At 46.0% G+C, this 24,579-nt stretch overlaps 1 protein-coding gene across 1 annotated transcript in view; it reads left to right on the top strand.

The window, feature by feature from the left end:
* The first annotated feature begins 879 nt into the window (after window positions 1-879).
* The window catches only part of ADGRA2 (adhesion G protein-coupled receptor A2), a 206,277-nt gene continuing 182,577 nt past the window's right edge, over window positions 880-24,579 (top strand). The window contains exon 1 of the mRNA XM_073569029.1: window positions 880-1,357. Coding sequence (XP_073425130.1) covers window positions 1,128-1,357 — 230 coding nt within the window. The 5' untranslated portion in view covers window positions 880-1,127. The remainder of the gene's footprint in view (window positions 1,358-24,579) is intronic.

Here is a 24,579-nt window from a genome sequence, read left to right as displayed (position 1 = left end):
GTTCACCATCCAACCTGATGGAACTGGAGAGGATCTGAAAGGAAGAATGGCAGAGGATCCCCAAATCCAGGTGTGAAAAACTTGTTGCATCATTTCCAAGAAGACTCATGGCCAGTGTCGGACTGGGGTGCCAAGGGCCCACCAGTAACATTGACTTTGGGGGCCCACTTTTCACCTGCATACAAATATTACACTACCCTCGTTCACAAATTTACCTATATCTCTATATAATAATACACTGTATAGTTTGGTTAATGAATGATGAGATGCTGCTTTTTTCGGAACAGAGTGAATCAAGTGGATTATGACACGTACTGCCCAAACAGTGGGATTGGGGGCCCTCCGGGGGATTCCCCTGCTCCCCTATGGGCCAGTCCGAGCCGGCTCATGGCTGTAGTAGCTCCAAAGGATGCTTATACTCAATACTGAGCAAAGGGTTTGAATACTTATGACCATGTGATATTTCAGTTTTGCTTTTTAATAAATTTGCAAAAATTTCTACATTTCTGTTTTTTTTTCAGTCAAGATGGGGTGCACAGTGGACATAATAAGAAAAAATGAACTTTTTTGAATTTACCAAATGGCGGCAATGAAACAAAGAGTGAAAAATGTAAAGGGGTGTGAATACTTTCCGTACCCACTGCATACAGTTATGTGTGTGTATATATAGTATATACACACCATTGTGTGAAGGTATGGCTTTATGCATAGACCACTATGGATGTACACATGACTATATATAAGTGGCGGAAGATTAGCAGGAAGCCGAGCACTTCCGTCCGTTTCCTGCCCCCGGGCATCCTTCCTCCCGGTCCGCAGCCCTCACGGTTTTGCCATCTCCTCAGTGCCGGCGGCGCTAGGACCGGGCGGCGGGGCGCGGCGGAGGAGGAGCGGCGGCAGCGCAGAGAGCGGCAGCCCCGGAGCCAGTCCGTTATGTGCCTTCATCATAGGCAGGGAGCAGCTCCTCTCCCTGCGGATTACAACATGCCGCCGCTCCCCGCCCCACTGACAGACTTTGTGGAGAAGTTGTGAAGCAGGAGCCCGGCTGGCACCGCAGGGCATGCTGACTAGAGGTGGCACTGCGCTGCCGGCAGCATAGCATGGGCGGATAGGGAGCGCTGCCTGCCATGATGTTTGGAGTGGGGAGCCCCAGTTGCCCCCTGGTTGTGTGGTCCCTCCTGTGCCTTATAGGATGGGGGCAGTGCTGTCCCGTCCTCATCCACAGCTGTAAATGTGTGGTGGAGCGCCCCAAGCCCGGGGTGGGCGCCGCTGCCCCCAGGAAGAAGGTGGTCTGCACCAACGAGGAGCTGCTGGAGGTGCCCGACCCTGCCCTGCTGCCCAACAAGACCGGCACCCTGTGAGTACAGCCTGACCGGGGCAGAGGGGGCTACAGCTGATGGAGGCTCCGCAGCATCTTCAGGGACGGTGTGCCGGGGCTGTCAGCAGGACTCAGTGCAGACCTGAGGGAGCGACAAGTGTGCGATATCTGGGGCTAGTGTAGGGGAGGGTGGGCGCTGATAATAAGGGGGTCGGGGAGAAGCCCCAGAGGGGAAGATGGATGGAGAAGTGACAGAGAGAGAAATGGGAACAGCACTAAAAGTTATACAGAATGCTGGAGAAAGGGTCCCTGCACCCGAAACCTGGCCACATGGGGGAAGAGACGCCATTTATTATTGGGGACTACTGCAGCGCGGCCTCATAGATGATAGATAATAGATCGATATGGGATAGATGATTGATAGATACATGGAGATAGATCTATAGATAGATGATTGATAATAGATTAATAGATAGCTAATATATTGATGATATATTGATGATAGATAATAGATAGATGATTGATAAATAGCTGTGATAGATTAATAGATAATAGATAGATACATGGAGATAGATAGATGATTGATAATAGATGATAGGTAGATAATAGATTGATGATTGATAATAGATTGATGATAGATAGATGATAGATACATGGAGATAGATAGATCTATAGATGATTGATAGTAGATGAATAGATAGATAATAGATTGATGATAGATAGCTGTGATAGATTGATAGATCTATAGATAGATGATTGATAATAGATAATAGATTGATGATATGAGATAGATGATTGATAGATAATAGATACATGGAGATAGATAGATCTATAGATAGATGATTGATAATAGATAGATGCTAGATAGATGGATGATAGATAGCTGAGATAGATCTGGGATCGCCCGGCACAGATAACAGATTGGCTGCACTTTCTCCAGCTCACATACTTATTACGGAGGGTGATGGATGACAATACCCCCGCTATCAGTTTCTGTGTGTGATAACCGTTCTTTCTCATCATTAGTATTCCCATATATCCCATATGTCGCGTTTTCTATATATTCGGGTCAGGTTATAATTCTCATTATTTTCAGTTTGTGCTTTTTCTCTTCCTTATTCCCTGTATACGTGGAAGCTCGGCTCGGCAGCTTTTCCTATATTTTGTTTTTCATTTGTTATTTTGCTTGTAATCTGTGAGTGGGGACATTTAGGCCGTGTGACGCGTCACGTTTTGGCCACGGGGATTTCTCCCCACATCTGAGGGATTCCTGATGCAGCCTGGTGACTGACAATCCTAACGTCTCCGTTCACACCTTGCTTATTTGTGACTGTCAGATTGCCAATTCTTTCGGCGTTTTTTTACCCTTTGACTTCAGTGGAGTCGCTCAAAAATGCTCCAGAAACGAAGGTCTAAAAATGATTGTGGATTTGCTGAGTCTTTGTACCATTTTTGTTGCATTTTTTTCCATGTGTCTTTAGTCAGCAGTGAAGGCTATAGAGGTAGATAGATAGCTATAGATCGACATAAAGACATGTAATTACACAACCCCCCCCCCGTATAAAATAAAATTGCACCCTGTGGAATTTATTGGACCGCTTTTTATGATTAAATAAATGCAAAAAATTACATGGCCGCTCCCCATCCCCCCATTTTTTGTAGCCAGGGCAGGTAAAGCAGACAGCTGTGAGCTGATATCATCAGGCTGAGAAGGTCCCTGGTTATTGGGCTCTTCCCAACATCACATTAGACTCATTCATTCTGGCGCTTCGCTTTGGCTCTTCCCGATTGCCCTGGCGCGGTGGCCACCGAGACCAACTTAGTCCACTAATGGAAACATGAAAAACATAAAGAGTCACCAAAAAATACTGTCCCTGGTTCACCAATTTATTAGAAAGAAAAGATCCCATGCAGGCACGAAAAAGTCCACCGAATCCGACATCGTCTAGAGCGCAGAGTGACCAGGGTCGTCTGAAGAGCAGTGACGTTAGTGACATCACTGTTCTTCAGACATTGATTCAGGCACAGTGTCGGGGGTTATTAAAAAATAGTATTTTTGTGTGTCAGCTGTGTTTTCAGACAATTCACTTAACTTGATTACTCCGATTGCCAACGCACCAGGGCAATCGGGAAGAGCCAAGGTGAAGGGCCAGAATTGGCACATCTAATGTGGTGCTGCACTTCTTGGGCAGCTGAGGTCTGGGATTTTTAAGCTGGTAGGAGCCCAATAACCAGGGACCTTCCCAGGCTGATAGAATCAGCTCTTAGCTGTCTGCTTTACCTTTGCTGGTAACAAAAAATGAGGGGACCCCATTTTTTTCATTTATTTAATCATAAAAATCTATCTATCTATCTATCTATCTATCTATCTATCTATCTATCTATCTATCTATCTATCCTCTATATATCTTCTATCTATAGATCTATCTATCCTCTATCTCTAGCATTCATTGCTGTCCAAAAATGCATGCAAAAAAAAGTGTGTTTTTCCTGCCAAGTGATCCAAATACTAAATGTGTGCACATAGCGCTACTGTGCAGATTTAGGAGCTGAAACACTGCACACTCACTACTGCTGATAGCAGAGAGTTTGCTACAGTTGTTTTTAGTCTGGTCTGTCCTAGGCTGGAAGCATACTACTGTAAAACCTCTTACTGGTGTAAGTGCTCGCTCACACTGGCGTATAAAACGGCCAAGTGCTGTCTGATGTTTTATCAGACCAATGTGGGGCAGTGCTGATCTGCATTATTTTTCTCATAACAATTCACTGCACAATTGTATCGCACTCACATATTCAAGTCAATGAGTCCGTGGAAAACATCAAACTGCACTCGGGTGACAGCCGAGTGCAATCCAATTTCTGTGGACTTGCACAATGGAGAAGATGGAGAAATCTTGTTCTCCGTCTTCTCTGCACCTTTGCTATAATTCTCTCATCCGAGAGAACCAGATCACACTGTGCTGACACTCGGATCACACGGTGCTGACACTCGGATCACACGGTGCTGACACTCGGATCACACTGTGCTGACACTCGGATCACACTGTGCTGACACTCGGATCACACTGTGCTGACACTCGGATCACACGGTGCTGACACACTGATAACACTGTGCTGACACTCGGATCTCGCTGTGCTGACACTCGGGTCACACTATGCTGACACTCGGATCACGCTGTGCTAACACTCGGATCACGCTGTGCTGACACTCGGATCACATTATGCTGACACTTGGATCACACTGTGTTGACGCTCGGATCACGCTAAGCGGACGCTCAGATCACGCTGTGCTGACACTCGGATCACGCTGTGCTGACACTCGGATCACACTCTGTTGACACTCGGATCACACTGCTGACACTCTGATCACACTGTGCTGACACTCGGATCGCACTCTGTTGACACTAGGATCATGCTGTGCCGACACTCAGGTCACACTGTGCTGACACTGATTTCACTGTGCAGACACTCGGATCACGCTGTGCTGACACTTGGGTCACGCTGTGCTGACACTCAGATCACGCTGTGCTGACACTTGGGTCACACTGTGCTGACACTCAGCTCACACTGTGCTGACACTCGGATCACGCTATGCTGACACTCTGATCACACTGTGCTGACACTCGGATCGCGCTGTGCTGACACTCGGGTCACGCTGTGCTGACACTCGGATCGCGCTGTGCTGACACTCAGATCGCGCTGTGCTGACACTCGGATCGCGCTGTGCTGACACTCGGATCCCACTGTGCTGACACTCGGATCACACGGTGCTGACACTCGGATCTCGCTGTGCTGACACTCGGATCTCGCTGTGCTGACACTCGGGTCACACTGTGCTGACACTCGGATCACGCTGTGCTAACACTCGGATCACGCTGTGCTGACACTCGGATCACATTATGCTGACACTTGGATCACAGTGTTGACGCTCGGATCACGCTGTGCTGACACTCGGATCACACTCTGTTGACACTCGGATCACACTGCTGACACTCTGATCACACTGTGCTGACACTCGGATCGCACTCTGTTGACACTAGGATCATGCTGTGCCGACACTCAGGTCACACTGTGCTGACACTGATTGCACTGTGCAGACACTCGGATCACGCTGTGCTGACACTCGGATCACGCTGTGCTGACACTTGGGTCACGCTGTGCTGACACTCAGATCACGCTGTGCTGACACTTGGGTCACGCTGTGCTGACACTTGGGTCACGCTGTGCTGACACTCGGATCACGCTATGCTGACACTCTGATCACACTGTGCTGACACTCGGATCGCGCTGTGCTGACACTCGGGTCACGCTGTGCTGACACTCGGATCGCGCTGTGCTGACACTCGGATCGCGCTGTGCTGACACTCGGATCGCGCTGTGCTGACACTCGGATCGCGCTGTGCTGACACTCGGATCGCGCTGTGCTGACACTCGGATCACACGGTGCTGACACACTGATAACACTGTGCTGACACTCGGATCTCGCTGTGCTGACACTCGGGTCACACTGTGCTGACACTCGGATCACGCTGTGCTAACACTCGGATCACGCTGTGCTGACACTCGGATCACATTATGCTGACACTTGGATCACAGTGTTGACGCTCGGATCACGCTGTGCTGACACTTGGATCACGCTGTGCTGACACTTGGATCACGCTGTGCTGACACCCGGATCACGCTGTGCTGACACTCGGATCACACTCTGTTGACACTCGGATCACACTGCTGACACTCTGATCACACTGTGCTGACACTCGGATCGCACTCTGTTGACACTAGGATCATGCTGTGCTGACACTCAGGTCACACTGTGCTGACACTCGGATCGCGCTGTGCTGACACTCGGATCGCGCTGTGCTGACACTCGGATCGCGCTGTGCTGACACTCGGATCGCGCTGTGCTGACACTCGGATCGCGCTGTGCTGACACTCGAATCGAGCTGTACTGACACTTGGATCACTCTGTGCTGAAACTCGGATCACACTGTGCTGACACTCGGATCACGCTGTGCTGACACTCGGATCACGCTGTGCTGACACTCGGATCACGCTGTGCTGACACTCGGATCACGCTGTGCTTACACTTGGATCACACTGTGCTGACACTCGGGTCACACTGTGCTGACACTCGGGTCACACTGTGCTGACACTGATCGCACGCTGATCAGTTTGTCAGTAGGGTAATTGAGCCGACTGTCCCGTATGGCTGAACACTTGCAGGATAAACTGCTCTTATATAATTCATTGTCTTTAATACAGTTGGATTTTTTTGTGATCCTGATAAAAAGAGCCAAAAATGAACAATTGAATACTGAAATATAGCAACTAACCGGATCATCATCTCTTCTCATTCCCATGGGTGTACGATATTGATATTATAAGCCATAGTGAGAGTGTATATGTATTATTTGTGATGTATAAATTACAATATTTGGGGTTGTCCAGTGTAGCTGAGTTCTCTCCCATGCGTACAGGGTAGGTGATAACTGACAGATTGCTGAGCCTTGCATCGACTGATCCTCAGAACGGGACACTTTCCTCTCTGTTAGAACAGAGCACAGTCCGACCTCTGCTCCATTCATTCTCTACGGGACTACCGGAAAAAGCAGAGCTCAGCTTGTGGCATCCCCATAGGGAATGAATGGAGTGGTGGTCAGACTTGTGCACTGTGATGTGTTCCGTTTGGGACTGAATTGCCCTGTCCTGCCTATTGGTGCTTGTCCCAGCTGTCAGACCCCCCACTGATCTATAAGTTATCAATCCCCGGAAGAAGCAAGAGGGCGAAACGCGTGTCGGGGCGCAGGGGTTAAACAGCAGACCACGGGCACTTCCTTAGTCTGGATAAGGTAATTATGAGCTATACCTTGGGTGGAATGTCTCTATCGGATTTATGGGGTCCCTATTATAGGTGACAGGATATATGAATAGCATTTGCACTTTATATACCAGGGAAACTTCATTGGATTGATTTTCCAGGGTACGGATTTTTCTGGATAAGAATAGTAATTTATTTGGATGGTTATAAAGTAAACTGCTGTTATTAGTGTATTATTAATGATACTTAGGTGCAGATATATGTGAAATAGCACTTTGAACATGCTTTTGGATCAGAACCTCCATATTTAGTGTCTGCTGTTTATCCCCTTTGGGGTATGTTATCGAGAAATGATGAATATGTAGCCATTTTCAAATTTTTCTGTTTGTTTAATAAAGTTATACGATTTTAATATAATTGTGGTTCGCTTCTTTTTGGACAAGTAAGAAAAATACTTTTCTTGTCCGTCGGTCCTGTGATGATATGGCTATACATTAATTGCTACGTGCACAGTGTTAGTTCTGTGTTTTTGTGAAGCAGATTTAATGAACTATTGTAACTTTATATTATTCAGATATTTAGTATTATTGATTGTATTTCCCTGAATGGCACTGTGCACTTTAAATATGGATACCGGGGTTACATATATCCTTATGATAGTGATTGATGACTATTGGAAACAGTGAATAATCCATGTAATATTTAGGAATTGAGTATTCAGCCACATTATGGTAATAATGGACATTGGCATCCACCCTTAAGGATTACTTGCGTTGGTGGCACCTCTCCTATTGTTGAGACATCTTGGTTTTTTATTAATATGTTGTATTTTAAGATATCGAAATAAATTTATACATTTTATTTATGGCCCTCAATAAACGATGTCAATGATGGATATTCACTAACGCCCTACGGACTAAATGAACCTAGGTCGTAGATCCATCTACATTGTTTTTGTAATAGATATTTGTCCCAATTCCCACCTCTGACAGTGGGGGGCGCTCTACCTCCAACACTTGGGACTGAGGATCAAATGGATTGGTTGGATGCTTTTCCAACATATGTCATGATAATGCGGAGTTCTCTTTTCTTCTGATATAACCAATATGATCAAGAATACGTCTCCGAAATTCTTTCTTAGTTTTATCATTACTACAGCAAGCAGTACGAGTGACACATTGCTGGAATCAGGGTCTCTAACCCTACATTATGCTGCTTTCAGATTAGGTGATAAAAACCTGGTGACAGATGCCCTCTAATAATATGCCCCCATGGGGTCGGCCCACGGACAATATTTCTTACCTTTTTCCGTATAGATGATAAATGTATGATCACTCTTGGACCAACCACTGGGATTCCCAACGGTTACGATAACAGGGGTCCGGCGTCCTCCGTTTTTATAGAGCACCCTCTCATTGTCTATGGAACGGGTGGAGAGAACCAAGCACAGCAATCTGCTGGCCATCAGGTCCATGAATTTTATGTGGAGCGATAGTGCGCATGCATGACTGGGGGACATGGGACCCCTCTTGTTTATGTTTTGTGGGACCCCAGCAATCAGACATTTGTCACCGATCTTATGTACAGATGAGAAATGTTAGTCGTGGGCCAACAATCCTTATTACATGACCGGTTGGATATTCATGGAGGACCGAAATGGAAACTAATGTTCTAAACAATTATCGCCATATCCTGTATCTGGAGACTGGAGAATCTGAGCTTCTGTCACTTCCATCCTGATGGGTCAGAAATGTCCTATCGTGATAGAAGAGGTGAGTAAGTCCCGGACTCTTGAGAATGAAAGACTTCACAATATGAGCTGCATACATGATTAAAATCAATCTCTTAGACCTGATGAAACTGAAGAACTTACTTTGACAATCCATCCCAGAATGGCTGTATAATTGTTTTTGAATGTTTTCCTGCCTAATATTAAAAATAAAGAATTTTGCTGGCCCTAATTTTAGATTTAGGACTATATATATATCCATTCTAAAGTGGAGTTTCGTAGTAAGTACATCAGCCTGGTCAGGTCTAAGAGATCCATTTACTAATGTACGTACTGTGAAATCTGGGACCAGACCTGCTTTACGCATCAGTAGAATCTGTCTTGGTGCATGGTCTCCTTGGCCGGACCCCCGCCATAAGTGTGGACACATCTCTCGGGAGGGACGTTCCTGAGTTTGGCAGGACTGTAATCACTAGCACACGAGAAGCTGGTATAAATATTAGCGGACTCCATGTTTGCGTCTCTCGGTCGTGTACACATGGTCAGCACATGCTGTTATCCGGGACAAGAGGTCAGAAAATTGGGATTCTGCAGCTGAAAATGCCAGAATTATTTGACAACCAGCTGGAAGTTGTTTTTCCGTAGCTGGAGCGTCACAAGAGGGTCCATCAGGGCTATAAACTGTGCGGATGATAGAGGAATGATGGACAGGACTACTTAACGGGGCTGTCACATCTGCAGGAGGGGGAGGGCGGCTGTGCTCTCCTGCTTGATTGACAGCTTGGATCAGCACTGGCCCTAAAGGTCTGCGAAGTGGAGGGACACCGAGGTTGCAGCTATTGAAAAGAGCTTGTAAGCGCTGCGCTCGCTGCCAAGGAGACCGGCCACTGCTGATAGACTGCAGAGGTTTTTACAAGCACTCTGCAATTGTATCCACTTTATGATGATAATTATCCCTTAAAGGGGTTACAATTTGTTTATACTTATGGCTTAAAGGCATTGTTCAACATTGTAAACTTTTTTTTTTTTCTTTTCAAAATAACAAACGGAGTCATACTCGCCTTCCTCCGTCCACGGGGACCAAGCACGGAGCACTGCCGAGGTCCGCCCTGGCTTCAGAAGTGATGCCTGCGCTGTCCATTTATTACAGGATCACTGAAGCTGTGATTGGCTGCAGCGGTCCAGTGATTAGAACACCATAATAACGAGGCGTGTTCCCAGTATCTAGCAGCTGGAGAACAGGTTCCCTCTCACCCGACACAGCCAAATGAGCCAGTGCTTGAAGTCCTGATCCCTACAGATTCCGTCCCCACGACCTGTGTCTTATTAGTCAGCCACATAGGACGAGAAGAGTCTGCGACAAAATTTTCATGTGAATTTTGCCGATTTAAAGACGTAAAATCCTTGAATAAAATCCTCAACAAAAAGGGGCATGATGCAGATTTTAAAATCAGCCCCCGGGGTCAGTGTCTGTGCGGAAACCTTCTGTGCATGGGGTGTGTTCAGATTTCACCCACTGCAATGGGGCAGTTTTTCCTGTGGATTTTGCATGTACAAATCCTAAAGGAAAACCTGCCACTTTTCTGGCACGTGTGGACGTTTCCTCATTGACCTTGGCAGTGGAGATGAGAATGAGGCAGTGAGGAGCCACCGATAATGGAGACACACAAGGCAGGGTACAGGGCAATACGCCAGTAAGAACTCTATTCTTTTTGCAAAGGTCATGGGTCACAACTTGCCGCTGTGTAACCCTAACTAAAGAAGAACTGCAGATCTGCTCCTAGAGGCTTGTTCTTGGATTCCAGATGTTAACAGAATTTTTTGTTTTGGAATAAAAGTGAACTGAAAAATAAGTGAATAATGAACAAGGCCAGGAATACAAAGTCAGCGGCACAATCTCACCGGTGAGTCACGGTAAAATGTTTCCCTACAGGGGAATACAAGTTACAAGCAACTTTCCCACTATCGGAAAATCTCCATAACTATCAAATTTTGTCTGTTCTTCACAGGACTGGTGACGCTTTTTATAGGGATAATTTTTTGTTGTGATTGGTAACAACCAGATATCACTTGGTTGCCCATTAATACTAGTGTTCTCCATGATCTCCACATTTCTCCTGCACTGGCCACTGTGGTAGGAATGCGAGTCCACCTAGAGCTCTCCTTGGCTATTCACTATTGGTTTTGGCTTCCAGATCAACTGTTTGCCTGTAGGGTTTTTTTTCTGTTTTTTTTTTTTTTTAACAGAAGAAATGGATCAGACAACCCTCTTGAAGGTTTTCTTTGACCACGTCCAGTCATTTTTGTGCCATGCACTTCACATTATTGATAGCGCACAATGTCTACGGTAACACAAACGTGGCCATTTACATGAATATTGGAAATGACGTCGTATTCTTCTCCGACCTCTCTGAATAATCCAGGATTACATTACGTCTGGCGGACCTTCTGGACATGTTGTATTTCTTTATCGCGCTCTTCCCTCCCATGATAAGACAGAACTTCTGTTTTCTTTGCTGATATCTGGGGAGACTTTCTTGTATGCCTCTTGTTCACACTTGTTGGAATATTTGTGATTTCCTTTCTGAGAATATAATTTCCTTATCTCGTTTACAATAAGATAATCATAGACGGACCATGCAAACGTTAGGACGCTGTGTAAGGACCCGGCCAACATTGACTGCATTTGCTTATTGCCACATCTGCGAGCGCATATTGATATTCACATTTTCTGCAATTGGACTTTGAAAACTTCCTCCAATATGAAGCTATGGAGGCCAAATGCCAGATCTGATCCTAACAGGTCCATGATACAGACGTATAAGGGTATGTGCGCACATTGTGGATTTGGTTTTGTAAAGTTCTGCACAGGTTCTGCCTCTCTTGGCAGACAACAAAGTTGAAATTCCGCACGGTTTTTATGCGTTTTTGATGCGGATTTGTGTAATTCCAAGCCCAATGTAAGACACACACACACGAATTCTGCTTGGAAGGCTATATCTGTTTATTTTTCAAAAAAGTTAAAAAAAAAAATTACGTGACTATCACGTCATTTTCTTAACCAGCAGAGGGAAAGCCGACGTCTGAGGGCTGATGTTAATATTCTGGGAAGGAGCTAATAGCCATAAAGTTTCCCAGGCTATTAATATCAGCTCACAGATGTTTGCTTAGCCTTTACTGGCTAGTTTACCGGGGAACCCCAGAAAAAAATTGACATGGGGTCCCCCTATAAAATCAAACCAGCAAAGGCTAGGCACACAACTGCGAGCTGATCTTAATAGCGTGGGAAGGGGCCATGGATATTGGCACCCCCCCAGGCTAAAACCATCAGCTCTCAGCCGCCCCAATTCTGGCACTTAGCCTCGCTCTTCCCACTTTCCCCCTAGCGGGGGCAAGTGGGGTAATATTTGTGGGGTTGATGTCACCTTTGTTTTGTCCGGTAACATCAAGTGCACGGATTAGTAAATAAACACACAGCCAGAAAAAAGTCCTTTAATTGAAATAATCACACAGACTCCTTTATTTAATCTAAATTTACCATACTTACTTCATCCCCTAATCCCCGACTCCCTTGATATCCTGCAACAAAAATAAAATAATAAACCAACATAAATACTCCCTATTCGACGTAGTCCATTTACTAAGTGTCCCATGACGATCTCACGTGTAGAACAGTCACATCGGGAGATACACTGATAGGAGGTAATCGCTCCTTCAGTGTATCATTGAGAGTTCACCGGAGTTTGTGCTCTCATAGCACCGCTGCGTTAGAATTTTCTCATGCAGTGGTGCTGCAAGTGAGAACCTGAGCTGATCAGCTGATGTACTCCAGAGAAATCTCAAAGTAGCGCAGTGATACACTCCGGGAGGGATCACCTTCTGTCAGTGTATCACCGGAGGCCGGGCAGAGCGGTCACATCTCCCAATGTGACTGTTCTACACTTGAGATCGTCGTGGGACAATCTGGATTTCCTGGACTACGGCAGACAGGGAGTATATGGTGGTTTATTATTTTATTTTTGTTGCAGGAGATGTGGGCGTCTGGAATTAGGTGTTTGGTGAGTATGAATGTTTTTTTTTTGTTTTACAATTGAACACAGTCGCCAGTTGATGGAACTACTGTCCCATCATCAGCTTCTCGCACGCAACTCCGCAGCAAAACCGCAAATCTTTTTACCCCTGCAGTTTTGCTTCAGATTTGACTGACTCTATGTAAGTCAATGGGTGCAGAAACGCTGCAGATCCTCATAAAGAATTGACATGCTGCGGAAAATAAAACGCTGAGAATCAGTGCGGAATTTTCCACAGCATGTGCACAACAATTCTGGATTCCCATTGATTAACATTGCTTGAGCAATCCTTTGCGGATTTGGTGCAATTCCGCGCAGAAAAAACACGGATCCCCAACAAATCCGCAACGTGTGCACATAGCCTAATAGTGCACATTTATAGATGACACTTGCAGTTGGATTTCTTCAGATCTTGCACAATGCTCTCATCTGTAATGTGTGTCCAGCCAATTATAGCAGATCATCTGCACATATGCTTCTCTTTCACAACAGACCTTCAAGTAATTTCTGTCAAGTGTTTTTTTCTTGCATGTGTGTATATGCACAGATGGTCTGGCGAGATATGAAAAGTCAAAAATTACCATAACATGAGTTGTTTCATGTATCACATACACCTTAGACGGCTCCCAGCTAAATCCTCTGGTCGAGACTTATCTCCAAGCCATATTCTTCTTTGCGCCATCATCTACTGGGAAGGGGCTTAGGAGGCCCCCTACACATAGTTGGCCGGTCCTACTAAACTTGGTGTGTTTGGAAGACTTCACTGAAGTGTAAAGAGACCATAATGAAGTTAAAAAGTCTTAAAGTAGTTTACTAGTAAATGATAGCGTGCTTTAAGCACAGTTAAAGGATTATTCTCAATTTATTAAATTGCTGTAATTTGTTAAACAGCACAAAAATAAGTAAGTTTGCAACGGACTTGCATTATTTATGTGCTGTTATTCTCCTTCAATAAGAACTTTTATCTTACATAGTGCACAGCTGTTATCCGTGGACCTCAGCCACTAGTGGCTGCCCAGACCCTGGCCAAGCGTGCACAGGAGAGGGGATAATATCCCAGCTACCTCTTTCCAGCCCATTGATTTCTATACAGCAGTTATCTGCCCATCTCTCTCCTCCACAGCTCCTGACAAACTGCTGTTATAAATTTGTCAAAATCGCCAAACCCCATCATTAGCTGCTTTCACTCCTAATCAAGGCCTTAACTTTCCTGAGCAGTTTGCATGTTTAAATGGCCTATTATATCTATGAGTGCTTTCACGTTGCGTTCATGCACTTGTTCATTGGCCCCATCGGGGCTTACCTTGGAACCCAACACAAAACAGGATTTGTGCATCTGCACTGACTGGACCATAAACTATAATGGTGCCGACAGAGCGAACGTGTGCTCTGTCGTGCATCATTTTCTGGCGTGTACGCCTACTGGAGATGGACACCCAGACGATATACTATAATACAGTGATGGTAGTGTACACTCCAGAACAAACCACTGATGACTGAATGTGTTACAGCAGACCTTGTGCTGAGCTTTATAGTTCTAATACTACAGCTCTACTCACTAAAACATTGGTGCCTGCCCTGCTAGAAGCCAAGAAGTAAGGAGAATGCAGAGTTGTGAGCTGCTCAAGAGGCAACTTGACAGTACCCTTTTACAAAGGTTTTATTGGTTATTTTATTGGTTATCAATTAAATCATTGGGACCCCTACTGATGCATAGGACAAAGGGGTCACATTACTTGTTAAATCACACAACTCTTCTTCACTACCGATATGCTATCTGTGCTGAAGAGTAGCAGTAGGAGATAGCACAGAACTGTAGGCGCTCTTTGTGCCACCACTTGGTGCCTTTGAGAAAGGAAAATCACCATAATCATCCAAGTTGGTCTACAGTATAAAACATTTTCATGTAATAAACAGCATAAGATAATGTAACAAATAACAAACTAGATCCATCAAGAGTTAACTCTTTCCATATTAGCTTACAATCTATAGACATGTATACAGTCTTACCTGGAGTGCTAACCATTAATGAAGCATGACATCAATCATCAAAGGAGTTGTCCATTGAAAACAAGATATCACCTCTCCACAGGATAGATCATAACTTGTTGATTGGTGGCGGTCCAACTCCTTGGACCCAAATTAATTGTCAGAAGGGGAACATTCCTCCCTGTTACAATGTAGCGAAAATGCGCATGCTTGACTGCTTCTCCATTCACTCTCATGGGGCTGCCGACTGCTGCGCTCAACTTTTTCCCACAGTCTCTTAGAGAGTGAGCGGAGCAGGTGTCACACTCCATTTTTTCAATGGGTACAAAAGTTTCTCGTAGGGATAAAACTTTCCTGATGTGCTACTGGGTGCGGGTCCCACCGATCAGTAAATTATCGCCTATCCTTGGATAGGCTAACACTTGTTAAATCTGCAGCTCCATCGCCCCATGTTAGTGCAGATTTCCGCAGCCATAGAATTTTAAACTGCTAAAGGCGTTTCATGTTTTAAACACACAGCCGCACGTATAGATGGGGCAGCAAGACTTTGTGTGACACGTCCAGACTCACAAAACTCAAGTGTTTCCAGATGTGGGAGAACAGAGTCCACCAATGTGCCTTGTGCGAGCAAGTGAAATCCAATACCTTGGGGGAGAACTTCTCATTATGGAAGTATAAACTTTGTATCAGTCTTTCTTCAAGGACTGAAGTCATGGACAGAGTATTATTTGTAGCCACCATGTCAGGACTTCTTAGACACGAAGCAGGATTTCTGTTTCAGTGGAGCTGAATATGAGTTCATGGTCCAGCTAAGATGACGCGTAGAAATGTCCAACCTGACACCATGTACTGTGATTGTATGTGTAATGTCATGGAAAGCGGATGTGGCTGCTACACAGATTTCACTTGGTTTTTAAAAAGGTCATTATACAACAATGCTTAAAACAAAACCTGGTTTTGGCTTGTACTTGTGCGTCTTCAGGAAGTTTCTTATGGACTTGGTGCTTTACAAGTTTTGCTTGGGAACAGAGCAATAGGTGTACCAAAGCAGGTGCAAATTTAAATAATAGGAGATAATTTGTGGCAGCACCCTGATAGTGCCTTGCGTACTCACGAACAAATGTCCAAATATTGTTAGACCAGAAGATGTGCTCTTAACAGTACACACCTGCAGATGGCCTAATAATAATACCCGTCTGAAGATGTCCTACTAATGATGTGCAGTAGTAGATGTCCTCCTAACAGGGCCCAGCAGTACATGTCCTCCTAACAGTGCTCAGCTGTTGATGTCCTCCTAACAGTGCCCAGCTGTAGATGTCCTCCTAACAGTGCCCAGCTGTAGATGTTCTCCTAACAGTGCCCAGCTGTAGATGTCCTCTTAACAGTGCCCAGCTGTGGATGTCCTCTTAACAGTGCCCAGTTGTTGATGTCCTCCTAGTGCCCAGCTGTGGATGTCCTCCTAACAGTGCCCAGTTGTTGATGTCCTCCTAACTATGCCCAAAAGTATATGTCCTCCTAACAATTAACAATGCCCAGCTGTGGATGTCCTCCTAACAGTCCCCAGCTGTGGATGTCCTCCTAACAGTGCCCAGTTGTGGATGTCCTCCTAACTGTGCCCAGCTGTGGATGTCCTTTAACAGTGCCTAGCCGTGGATGTCCTCCTAACATTGCCCAGCTTTGGATGTCCTCCTAACTATGCCCAGCATAACATGTCCTCCTAACAGTGCCCAGTTGTTGATGTCCTCCTAACAGTGCCCAGCTGTGGCTGTCCTCTTTAACAGTGCCCAGTTGTTGATGTCCTCCTAAGAGTGCCCAGCTGTAGATGTCCTCCTAACATTGCACAGCTGTAGATATCCTCCTAAGAGTTCCCAGCTATAAATGTCCTACTAATAATGCGCAGTAGTAGATGTCCTCCTAACAGTGCCCAGCTGTGTCCTCCTAACTATGCCCAGCAGTACGTGTCCTAACAATGCCCAGCTGTGCATGTCCTCCTAACAGTGCCCAGCTGTAGATGTCCTCCTAACATTGCACAGCTGTAGATATCCTCCTAAGAGTTCCCAGCTATAAATGTCCTACTAATAATGCGCAGTAGTAGATGTCCTCCTAACAGTGCCCAGCTGTGGATGTCCTCCTAACTATGCCCAGCAGTACATGTCCTCCTAACAATGCCCAGCTGTGGATGTCCTCCTTACAGTGCCCATCTGTAGATGTCCTCCTTACAACTGTAGATGTCCTCCTAACAGTGCCCATTTGAGGATGTCCTCCTAACTATGCCCAGCAGTACATGTCCTCCTAACAATGCCCAGCTGTGGATGTCCTCCTAACAGTGCACAGCTGTGGATGTCCTCCTAACAGTGCCCAGCTGTAGATGTTCTAATAGTGCCCAGCTGTAGATGTTCTAATAGTGCCCAGCTGTGGATGCCCTCCAAGCAGTGCCCATCTGTGGATGTCCTCCTAACAGTGCCCATCTGTAGATGTCCTCCTAACAGTGCCCATCTGTAGATGTCCTCCTAACAGTGCCCAGCTGTAGATGTCCTCATAACAGTGCCCAGCTGTAGATGTCCTCATAACAGTGCCCAGCTGTAGATGTCCTCATAACAGTGCCCAGCTGTAGATGTCCTCCTAACAGTGCCCAGCTGTGGATGTCCTCCTAACTATGCCCTGCATAACATGTCCTCCTAACAGTGCCCAGCTGTAGATGTCCTCCAAACATTGCACAGCTGTAGATGTCCTCCTAAGAGTTCCCAGCTATAGATGTCCTACTAATAATGTGCTGTAGTAGATGTCCTCCTAACCATGCCCAGCAGTGCATGTCCTCCTAACAGTGCCCAGCTGTGGATGTCCTCCTATCTATGCCCAGCAGGACATGTCCTCCTAACAATCCTCAGCTGTGGATGTCTACCTAACAGTGCCCTGCTGTGGATGTCCTCCTAGCTATGCCCAGCAGTAGATGTCTGCCTAACAATGCCCAGCTATAGATGTCCTCCTAACAGTGCCCAGCTGTGGATGTCCTCCTAACAGTGCCCAGTTGTTGATGTCCTCCTAAGAGTGCCCAGCTGTGGATGTCCTCCTAACAGTGTCCAGTTGTTGATGTCCTCCTAGCTATGCCCAGCAGTAGATGTCCGCCTAACAATGCCCAGCTGTAGATGTCCTCCTAACAGTGCCCAGTTGTTGATGTCCTCCTAACAGTGCCCAGTTGTTGATGTCCTCCTAACAGTGCCCAGCTGTGGATGTCCTCTAACAGTGCCCAGCCGTGGATGTCCTCCTAACAGTGCCCAGCTTTGGATGTCCTCTGTTGTGAGCTCATTTTCTCGTTCACCTTTGATGTCCGATGAACTCCCTCAGCTGGTGAAAGGAGGTGGTGAAACTGATTTGGATGGGAGAAACCTGTCACCTGAACAGGTGGATTGCGATTGGACATCCGGAATCTCTGAGTGGATATAAGGCAGCCGACGCCCTGTAGGGTTGCTGGTGATTTCTCTGCTCTGAGCTCTGGCCTCCAGTTCAGTTCCTGTCTTCTAAAGCTAAGTTTTGCTCTGTTATTGTTCCATGAGATTTTGTCTGATTTGCTTAGTTTTGTGTTCTGCCTGCCCCAGCTGGGGCTCTGCTGAATTTCCATTTTTGTCCCTGATCGGTTAAATCTCTTTTGCTCTGTCTTCAGAATATATCGGAGTGCTGATATAGGGATTTTGAAGTCTAGTGACTTCAGGGCCGTTTTTCCTATCAGACGTGTTGGGACATTTTTGGTAGGGTTTTTGCGGATTGCAGCCAGCATCTTTTCTGTCCTTTCCTATCTAGTTAGTTGGGCCCCATCGTTTGCTCTGCCTGTCTTTCTGTCTGTGTTTGTGTTTTCATCTGTTTTCACCGACAATACATGTTGGGGGCTGTCCATTGCTTTGGGGTCTGCTCTGGGGCAGTTTAGATTTCCCCTTTCTTTAGGCTTATTTAGTTCTCCGGCTGTGAAGAGGCGTCTAGGACCACCGTAGGAATGCTCCACGGCTACTGTTAGTTGTTGTGAATAGGATCAGGGGTCTGCAATCCGCTAGCTACCAACCTCTCCGGTTTTCTGGACTTAGCTTGCATTTTTGTTTTTTCCTCCTGTGACCCATTCATAACAGTCCTCATAACTATGCCCTGCATAGCATGTCCTCCTAACAGTGCCCAGCTGTAGATGTCCTCCTAACATTGCACAGCTGTAGATATCCTCCTAAGAGTTCCCAGCAGTACATGTCCTCCTAACAATGCCCAGCTGTGGATGTCCTCCTAACAGGGCCTAGCTGTGGATGTGCTCCTAACTATGCCCAGCAGTACATGTCCTCCTAACAATGCCCAGCTGTGGATGTCCTCCTAACAGTGCCCAGGTGTGGATGTCCTCCTAACAGTGTGCAGCTGTGGATGTCCTAACAGTGCCCATCTGTGGATGTCCTCCTAGCAGTGCCCATCTGTGGATGTCTTCCTAACAGTGCCCAGCTGTGGATGTTTTTCTAACTATGCCCAGCATAACATGTCCTCCTAACAATGCCCAGCTGTAGATGTCCTCCTAAGAGTTCCCAGCTATAGATGTCCTACTAATAATGCGCAATAGTAGATGTCATCCTAACATTGCCTAGCTGTAGATGTCCTAATAGTGCCCAGCTCTAGATGTCCTCCAAACAGTGCCGATCCATCTGAGGATGTCCTCCTAACAGTGCCCAGATGTGGATGTCCTCCTAACTATGCCCAGCATAACATATCCTCCTAACAATGCCCAGCTGTAGATGTCCTCCTAACTTTGTACAGCTGTAGATGTCCTCCAAAGAGTTTCCAGCTATAGATGTCCTACTAATAATGCCCAGCAGTACATGTCCTCCTAACAGTGCACAGCTGTGGATGTCCTCCTAACAGTGCCCAGCTGTAGATGTTCTAATGGTGCCCAGCTGTAGATGTCCTGCTAACAGTGCCCAGCTGTAGATGTTCTAATAGTGCCCAGCTGTGGATGTCCTCCAAGCAGTGCCCATCTGAGGATGTCCTCCTAACAGTGCCCATCTGTAGATGTCCTCCTAACAGTGCCCAGCTGTAGATGTCCTCCTAACAGTGCCCAGCTGTAGATGTCCTCCTAACAGTGCCCAGCTGTGGATGTCCTCCTAACTATGCCCAGCATAACATATCCTCCTAACAGTGCCCAGCTGTAGATGTGCTCCTAACTTTGCACAGCTGTAGATGTGTAGATGTCCTCCTAAGAGTTCCCAGCTATAGATGTCCTACTAATAATGCCCAGCAGTACATGTCCTCCTAACAGTGCCCAGCTGTGGATGTCCTCCTAACTATGCCCAGCAGTACATGTCCTCCTAAGAATGCCCAGCTGTGGATGTCCTCCTAACAATGCCCACCTGTGGATGTCTAGCTAACAGTGCCCATCTGTGGATGACCTCCTAACAGTGTCCAGCTGTGTATGTCCTCCTAACAGTGCTCAGCAGTAGATGTCCTCCTAACAAACAGTTCTCAACTGTAGATGTCCTCCTAAAAGTGTCCAGCTGAAGATGTCCTACTAACAGTGCACAGCTGCAGGTGTCCTACTAATAGTAGCCGCAAATGTCCACCTGTGAACAGCTGCAGATGCCCCATAAGTGTGTCCTTCACAAATAGCAATATGGGTGCTACAGATGTCCCCAGTGTAACAGTATGACAAGAGCAGATGCCGCCATAGTCTGCCAGCCCACACATCATATCAGCTGGAGCTTCTGGTATGGATTATCTGTATAGAAACAAGGTTTACATCAAAATGACAAGAAATTGCTAATTGACATGGAATAATGTTTGGATTCTTATCAGATCAGACAGCTTTTTTTTCATGGACCAAACACCAGGGGAAAAACACTGCACACAAGAAGCATTTTTGGCAGCCTAGTTATGTGAATTTTTGCAGCTTTTTTACTTGTGATTTTTACCCATTCATTTTATTGGGTGAAAAGCGCTGCAAATAACGATGAAAGAATGGCAAAAACACAACAGGGCTCAAAATATCGCAGAAAAAAAATGCAGCGTGTACATAAGATTTCAGAAATTGATTCTTATTTATTACCAAATACGCTGTGTAAAAAACAGCAAAGACGCCTCAAAATCTCCCTAGGCGTATGTTCACACATGGCAATTTTGTAGTGTTTTTTGGTGCTTTCTTGGGGATATAAAAGAAGCTGCAATTTATAGTACAGGCAAAAACAATGAGATTTCAAAAATCTCATTCATATGCTTCTTTTTTCTGCAAAAAACTGATAGTTTACTGGGTGCAGCGGTTGTAATACAAAGTGACACATCGTTGGAATCAGGGTCTCCTTCCCTACCTTATACTGTTCTCAGATGGGGTAGCAAAATTTTTCCGTCTGCTGCAGCAGACCCTGGCATTGACAGAGTGCAGACCACCATAAAAGAGCAGCCTGCATTCTGCAGCCACTACAGGGGGCTATTATGGGAATTCTTCCACCACTATAGGAAGAGAGTCCAATAATAACAGTAGATGGAGGAATCGCTGTTTGTACAATCCGTTTCTGCTCTCTTTAAAGCTGTTCCAAGGTGGACCTTCACTTTAGTATAACCACGGCTTAGTTTTCATTGGGAACGCTCCACAATTAATACTCAGGACTGTGAATTTATGGAAGCTGATTTATGTTGGCAAATCTTAACTGAAAATGTGCAGCCTTGCAGTTCCCTTGTACTTGTGTGATGTGGAAACCCAGCGTGCAATTTAGTATGAACATTTTGCATTTTGCCCTCGGTGAGCGCCTCTTCCTCTCAGAACAGGCCTGTTATTTCAGTGTACTGCAATGATGACTTTTCCTCATGCTGCTTCATAAATGGGAAAAGTTCGGAAACGCGAGAAAACGTATGAAAAGACCCCATCACATCGGATGGGGGTCCTAATGGGGTTTACAAATAGTTTACTGCTTCCAGGGCATAGGTTAGGTCGGAGAGGGTGAGGAACCAAAGTATGTACAGCTGTTGTGGTCTCTGAACTATGGGGTACGGCTATGGGGTATGCCTACGGTCTGAACTCTCCATCCATCTCTACACGACAAAGAGCAGCAGGAGGGAACATTGTCATCAGCCATGGAAAATATGACATTTCTATGGAGACCGTTACTTGTCCTCTCTCTCTATGTAGGATGTGATGAACATTCGGGAAGGTCAGACATTGGGTCGGTAGCCGTGCCGTTACCTTATTCCTGCTGCTTCTCATTTAGGTGTCTTAGGTTACACGGAAGGAAGGGCTCATGCACATTTTTATATATTTTTTTAAAGGTTAGATTTTTTTATTGTTTCCCTCCGTTTTCTGCAGGAGGCATAAAGAATGCACCAGTTTGCGCTGACACGGGTTTATATGGACCTGAAGTTAGTGAGAGCCCAAGAGACCAAGGAGGAGAGGCTTAAAGTGAACCCGTAATCTGGGAAAAAAGTAATAATTTACTGCCATTTTATAGATCTGGAGGAGTTGAGCCAATTGGTATAAATCTTATTACATTTGAATTACATGTTATTGTTTGAAATCTCTGCGTGTACTCTGCTTAGGAGTCCAGTGGGCGGTCCTACTCAGTGACTGATAGCATTACATGTATGAGCATGTCAACAGATGTACCATGTTTCTACAAAAATAATTATACTATTTTTGCCCTGAAAGATGGGCTAGGGCTTAAAGGGGTTGTCCGGGCTTTTCACATAAGCTCAGTGCATATCTGGCCTGCAGAATGCTGACAATAAGTAATTTACCTTCTGTGGCCAGTTTGCAGGTTTTGCTAGATCTCATCTCTTGCTTGTAAGAAAAACGTCCAGGGGGTGTGTGTTCTGGCATTGAAATGAGAACTGGTCGTTTCCTCCTATTCTACTAAAAACATGCCCTCTATAGCAACAATCCCACCCTCCTTAGCAACAGGCCCTCCCCGACCACATGAAGAAGCCTATCCCTCCTCACACAGTAACAGATCTTCCCCCTCTAGCAGCCTCAATGCAGAGAGCAGAACCACCCAGCTGCTCCTCCTCCAGACACACGCTGAACAGTGATCTATGGAAAGTGAAACTAGTGAGGAGTAGTGTTGAGCATTCCGATACTGCAAATATCGGGTATCGGCCGATATTCGCTGTATCAGAGTTCCGATACCGAGTACCGATATTTTTACAATATCGAATACCGGAATCGGAAATTTCCATAATGCAATGAGCCAGTTGTGTTAGCCAAGTTAACTAATGGCATGGCTATGATTGGCTGCTGAAATGATGTCATCATGATGCGCGGTCTGTGCGGGCCTGCCGGGGGTCTGTGCGGGCCTGCCGGGGGTCTGTACAGGCCTGCCGGGGGTCTGTGCGGGCCTGCTGGGGGTCTGTGCGGGCCTGCCGGGGGTCTGTGTGGGCCTGCACGGGTCTGCCGGGGGTCTGTGCGGGCCTGCCAGAGGTCTGTGTGGGCCTGCCGGGGGTCTGTACGGGCCTGCCGGAGGTCTGTGTGGGCCTGCCGGGGGTTGTGTGTGTGCAGGCATCGTCCGATGGGACTACAAGTCTCATCAGGCTATGCCTGCTACAATGACAGTGATTGACACATTAGCCAATGATGGGACAGTAGTAGTCCCATCATCCGGCTAATGTGTTGAATGTAAAAAAACAAACAAAAAACATACATACTACATACATACTACATGCATACTACATGCATACAACATTCATACAGCATACATACATACTACATACATACATACTACATACATACATCCTACATACTACATACATCCTACATACTACATACATACTACATATATACTACATGTTAGGAGTGGCGGAAGGCACTAAAAAAAATAAAATAATTAAAGTGCCTTCGCCACTCGGGGTCCACCGTGCGGTGGATGGTAAAACCGCTGCTGAGAGAGGCAGAGCACAAATATGCACAGGGTTCTAACACACCCAGAAGCAATAAGGCAATCTCTGTTAAGGGACACAGAGCTGCAGGGAAAATAATACCAAAATAGTATCGCTGAGCCTGTTAACAGCACAGGATCTCAGCGGCACACGTGCGGTAGCCGGAAACTGGAGTAGTTAAATAAGATCACTACAACCGAGCGGACTTACCGTGTACACGTGTGCTCGGCGTCGCAACTGCGCACGCCTGGACAAGCTGCAACCGCAAATATCGCAAGCGCGATGCAGGACGCTAGCTGCTGGAAAGATGGAGCTTGTGCGCGCTGGCGCTAGCGCAGGTGCTGACTGAAAACCACTCACACACACAGACGTATTATCAGAGGGAAGGGGTTTCTTAATGAGTCAGTCACCAATCCAAGCATCCGCCACCATACACACAGCAGCAGTATGAAAATACTAGCACATGGCATAACGGCCATGCGCACTTTTTATAGCGTACGGGGCCTGCCGGAAATCTCCAGAGCCCTGAGCTAAACCAATGGAATCAGGAGCAGGACCTGAGCACCTGACTCCTGAACTTCAATGGGAGCTCGTCCCGTGGGCATGCTCAGAAGCTGGAAAAAAGGACTTAGCCTCTGGAGACAAATGTGAGAATCTGGATTCCCGCATAGGCATCATAGAACTCAGATTCCTAACACTACATACATACATACATACTACATACATACTACATATATACTACATTCATACAACATACATACATTCTACATATATACTACAT

This window comes from Dendrobates tinctorius, unplaced genomic scaffold, assembly GCF_039654945.1.
Source record: "Dendrobates tinctorius isolate UK_male_01 unplaced genomic scaffold, ASM3965494v1 ptg000022l, whole genome shotgun sequence".
Lineage (NCBI taxonomy): Eukaryota > Metazoa > Chordata > Amphibia > Anura > Dendrobatidae > Dendrobates > Dendrobates tinctorius.
The sequence above is the reverse complement of the archived record's forward strand: the minus strand, read 5'-3'. Positions and strand labels throughout refer to the sequence as shown.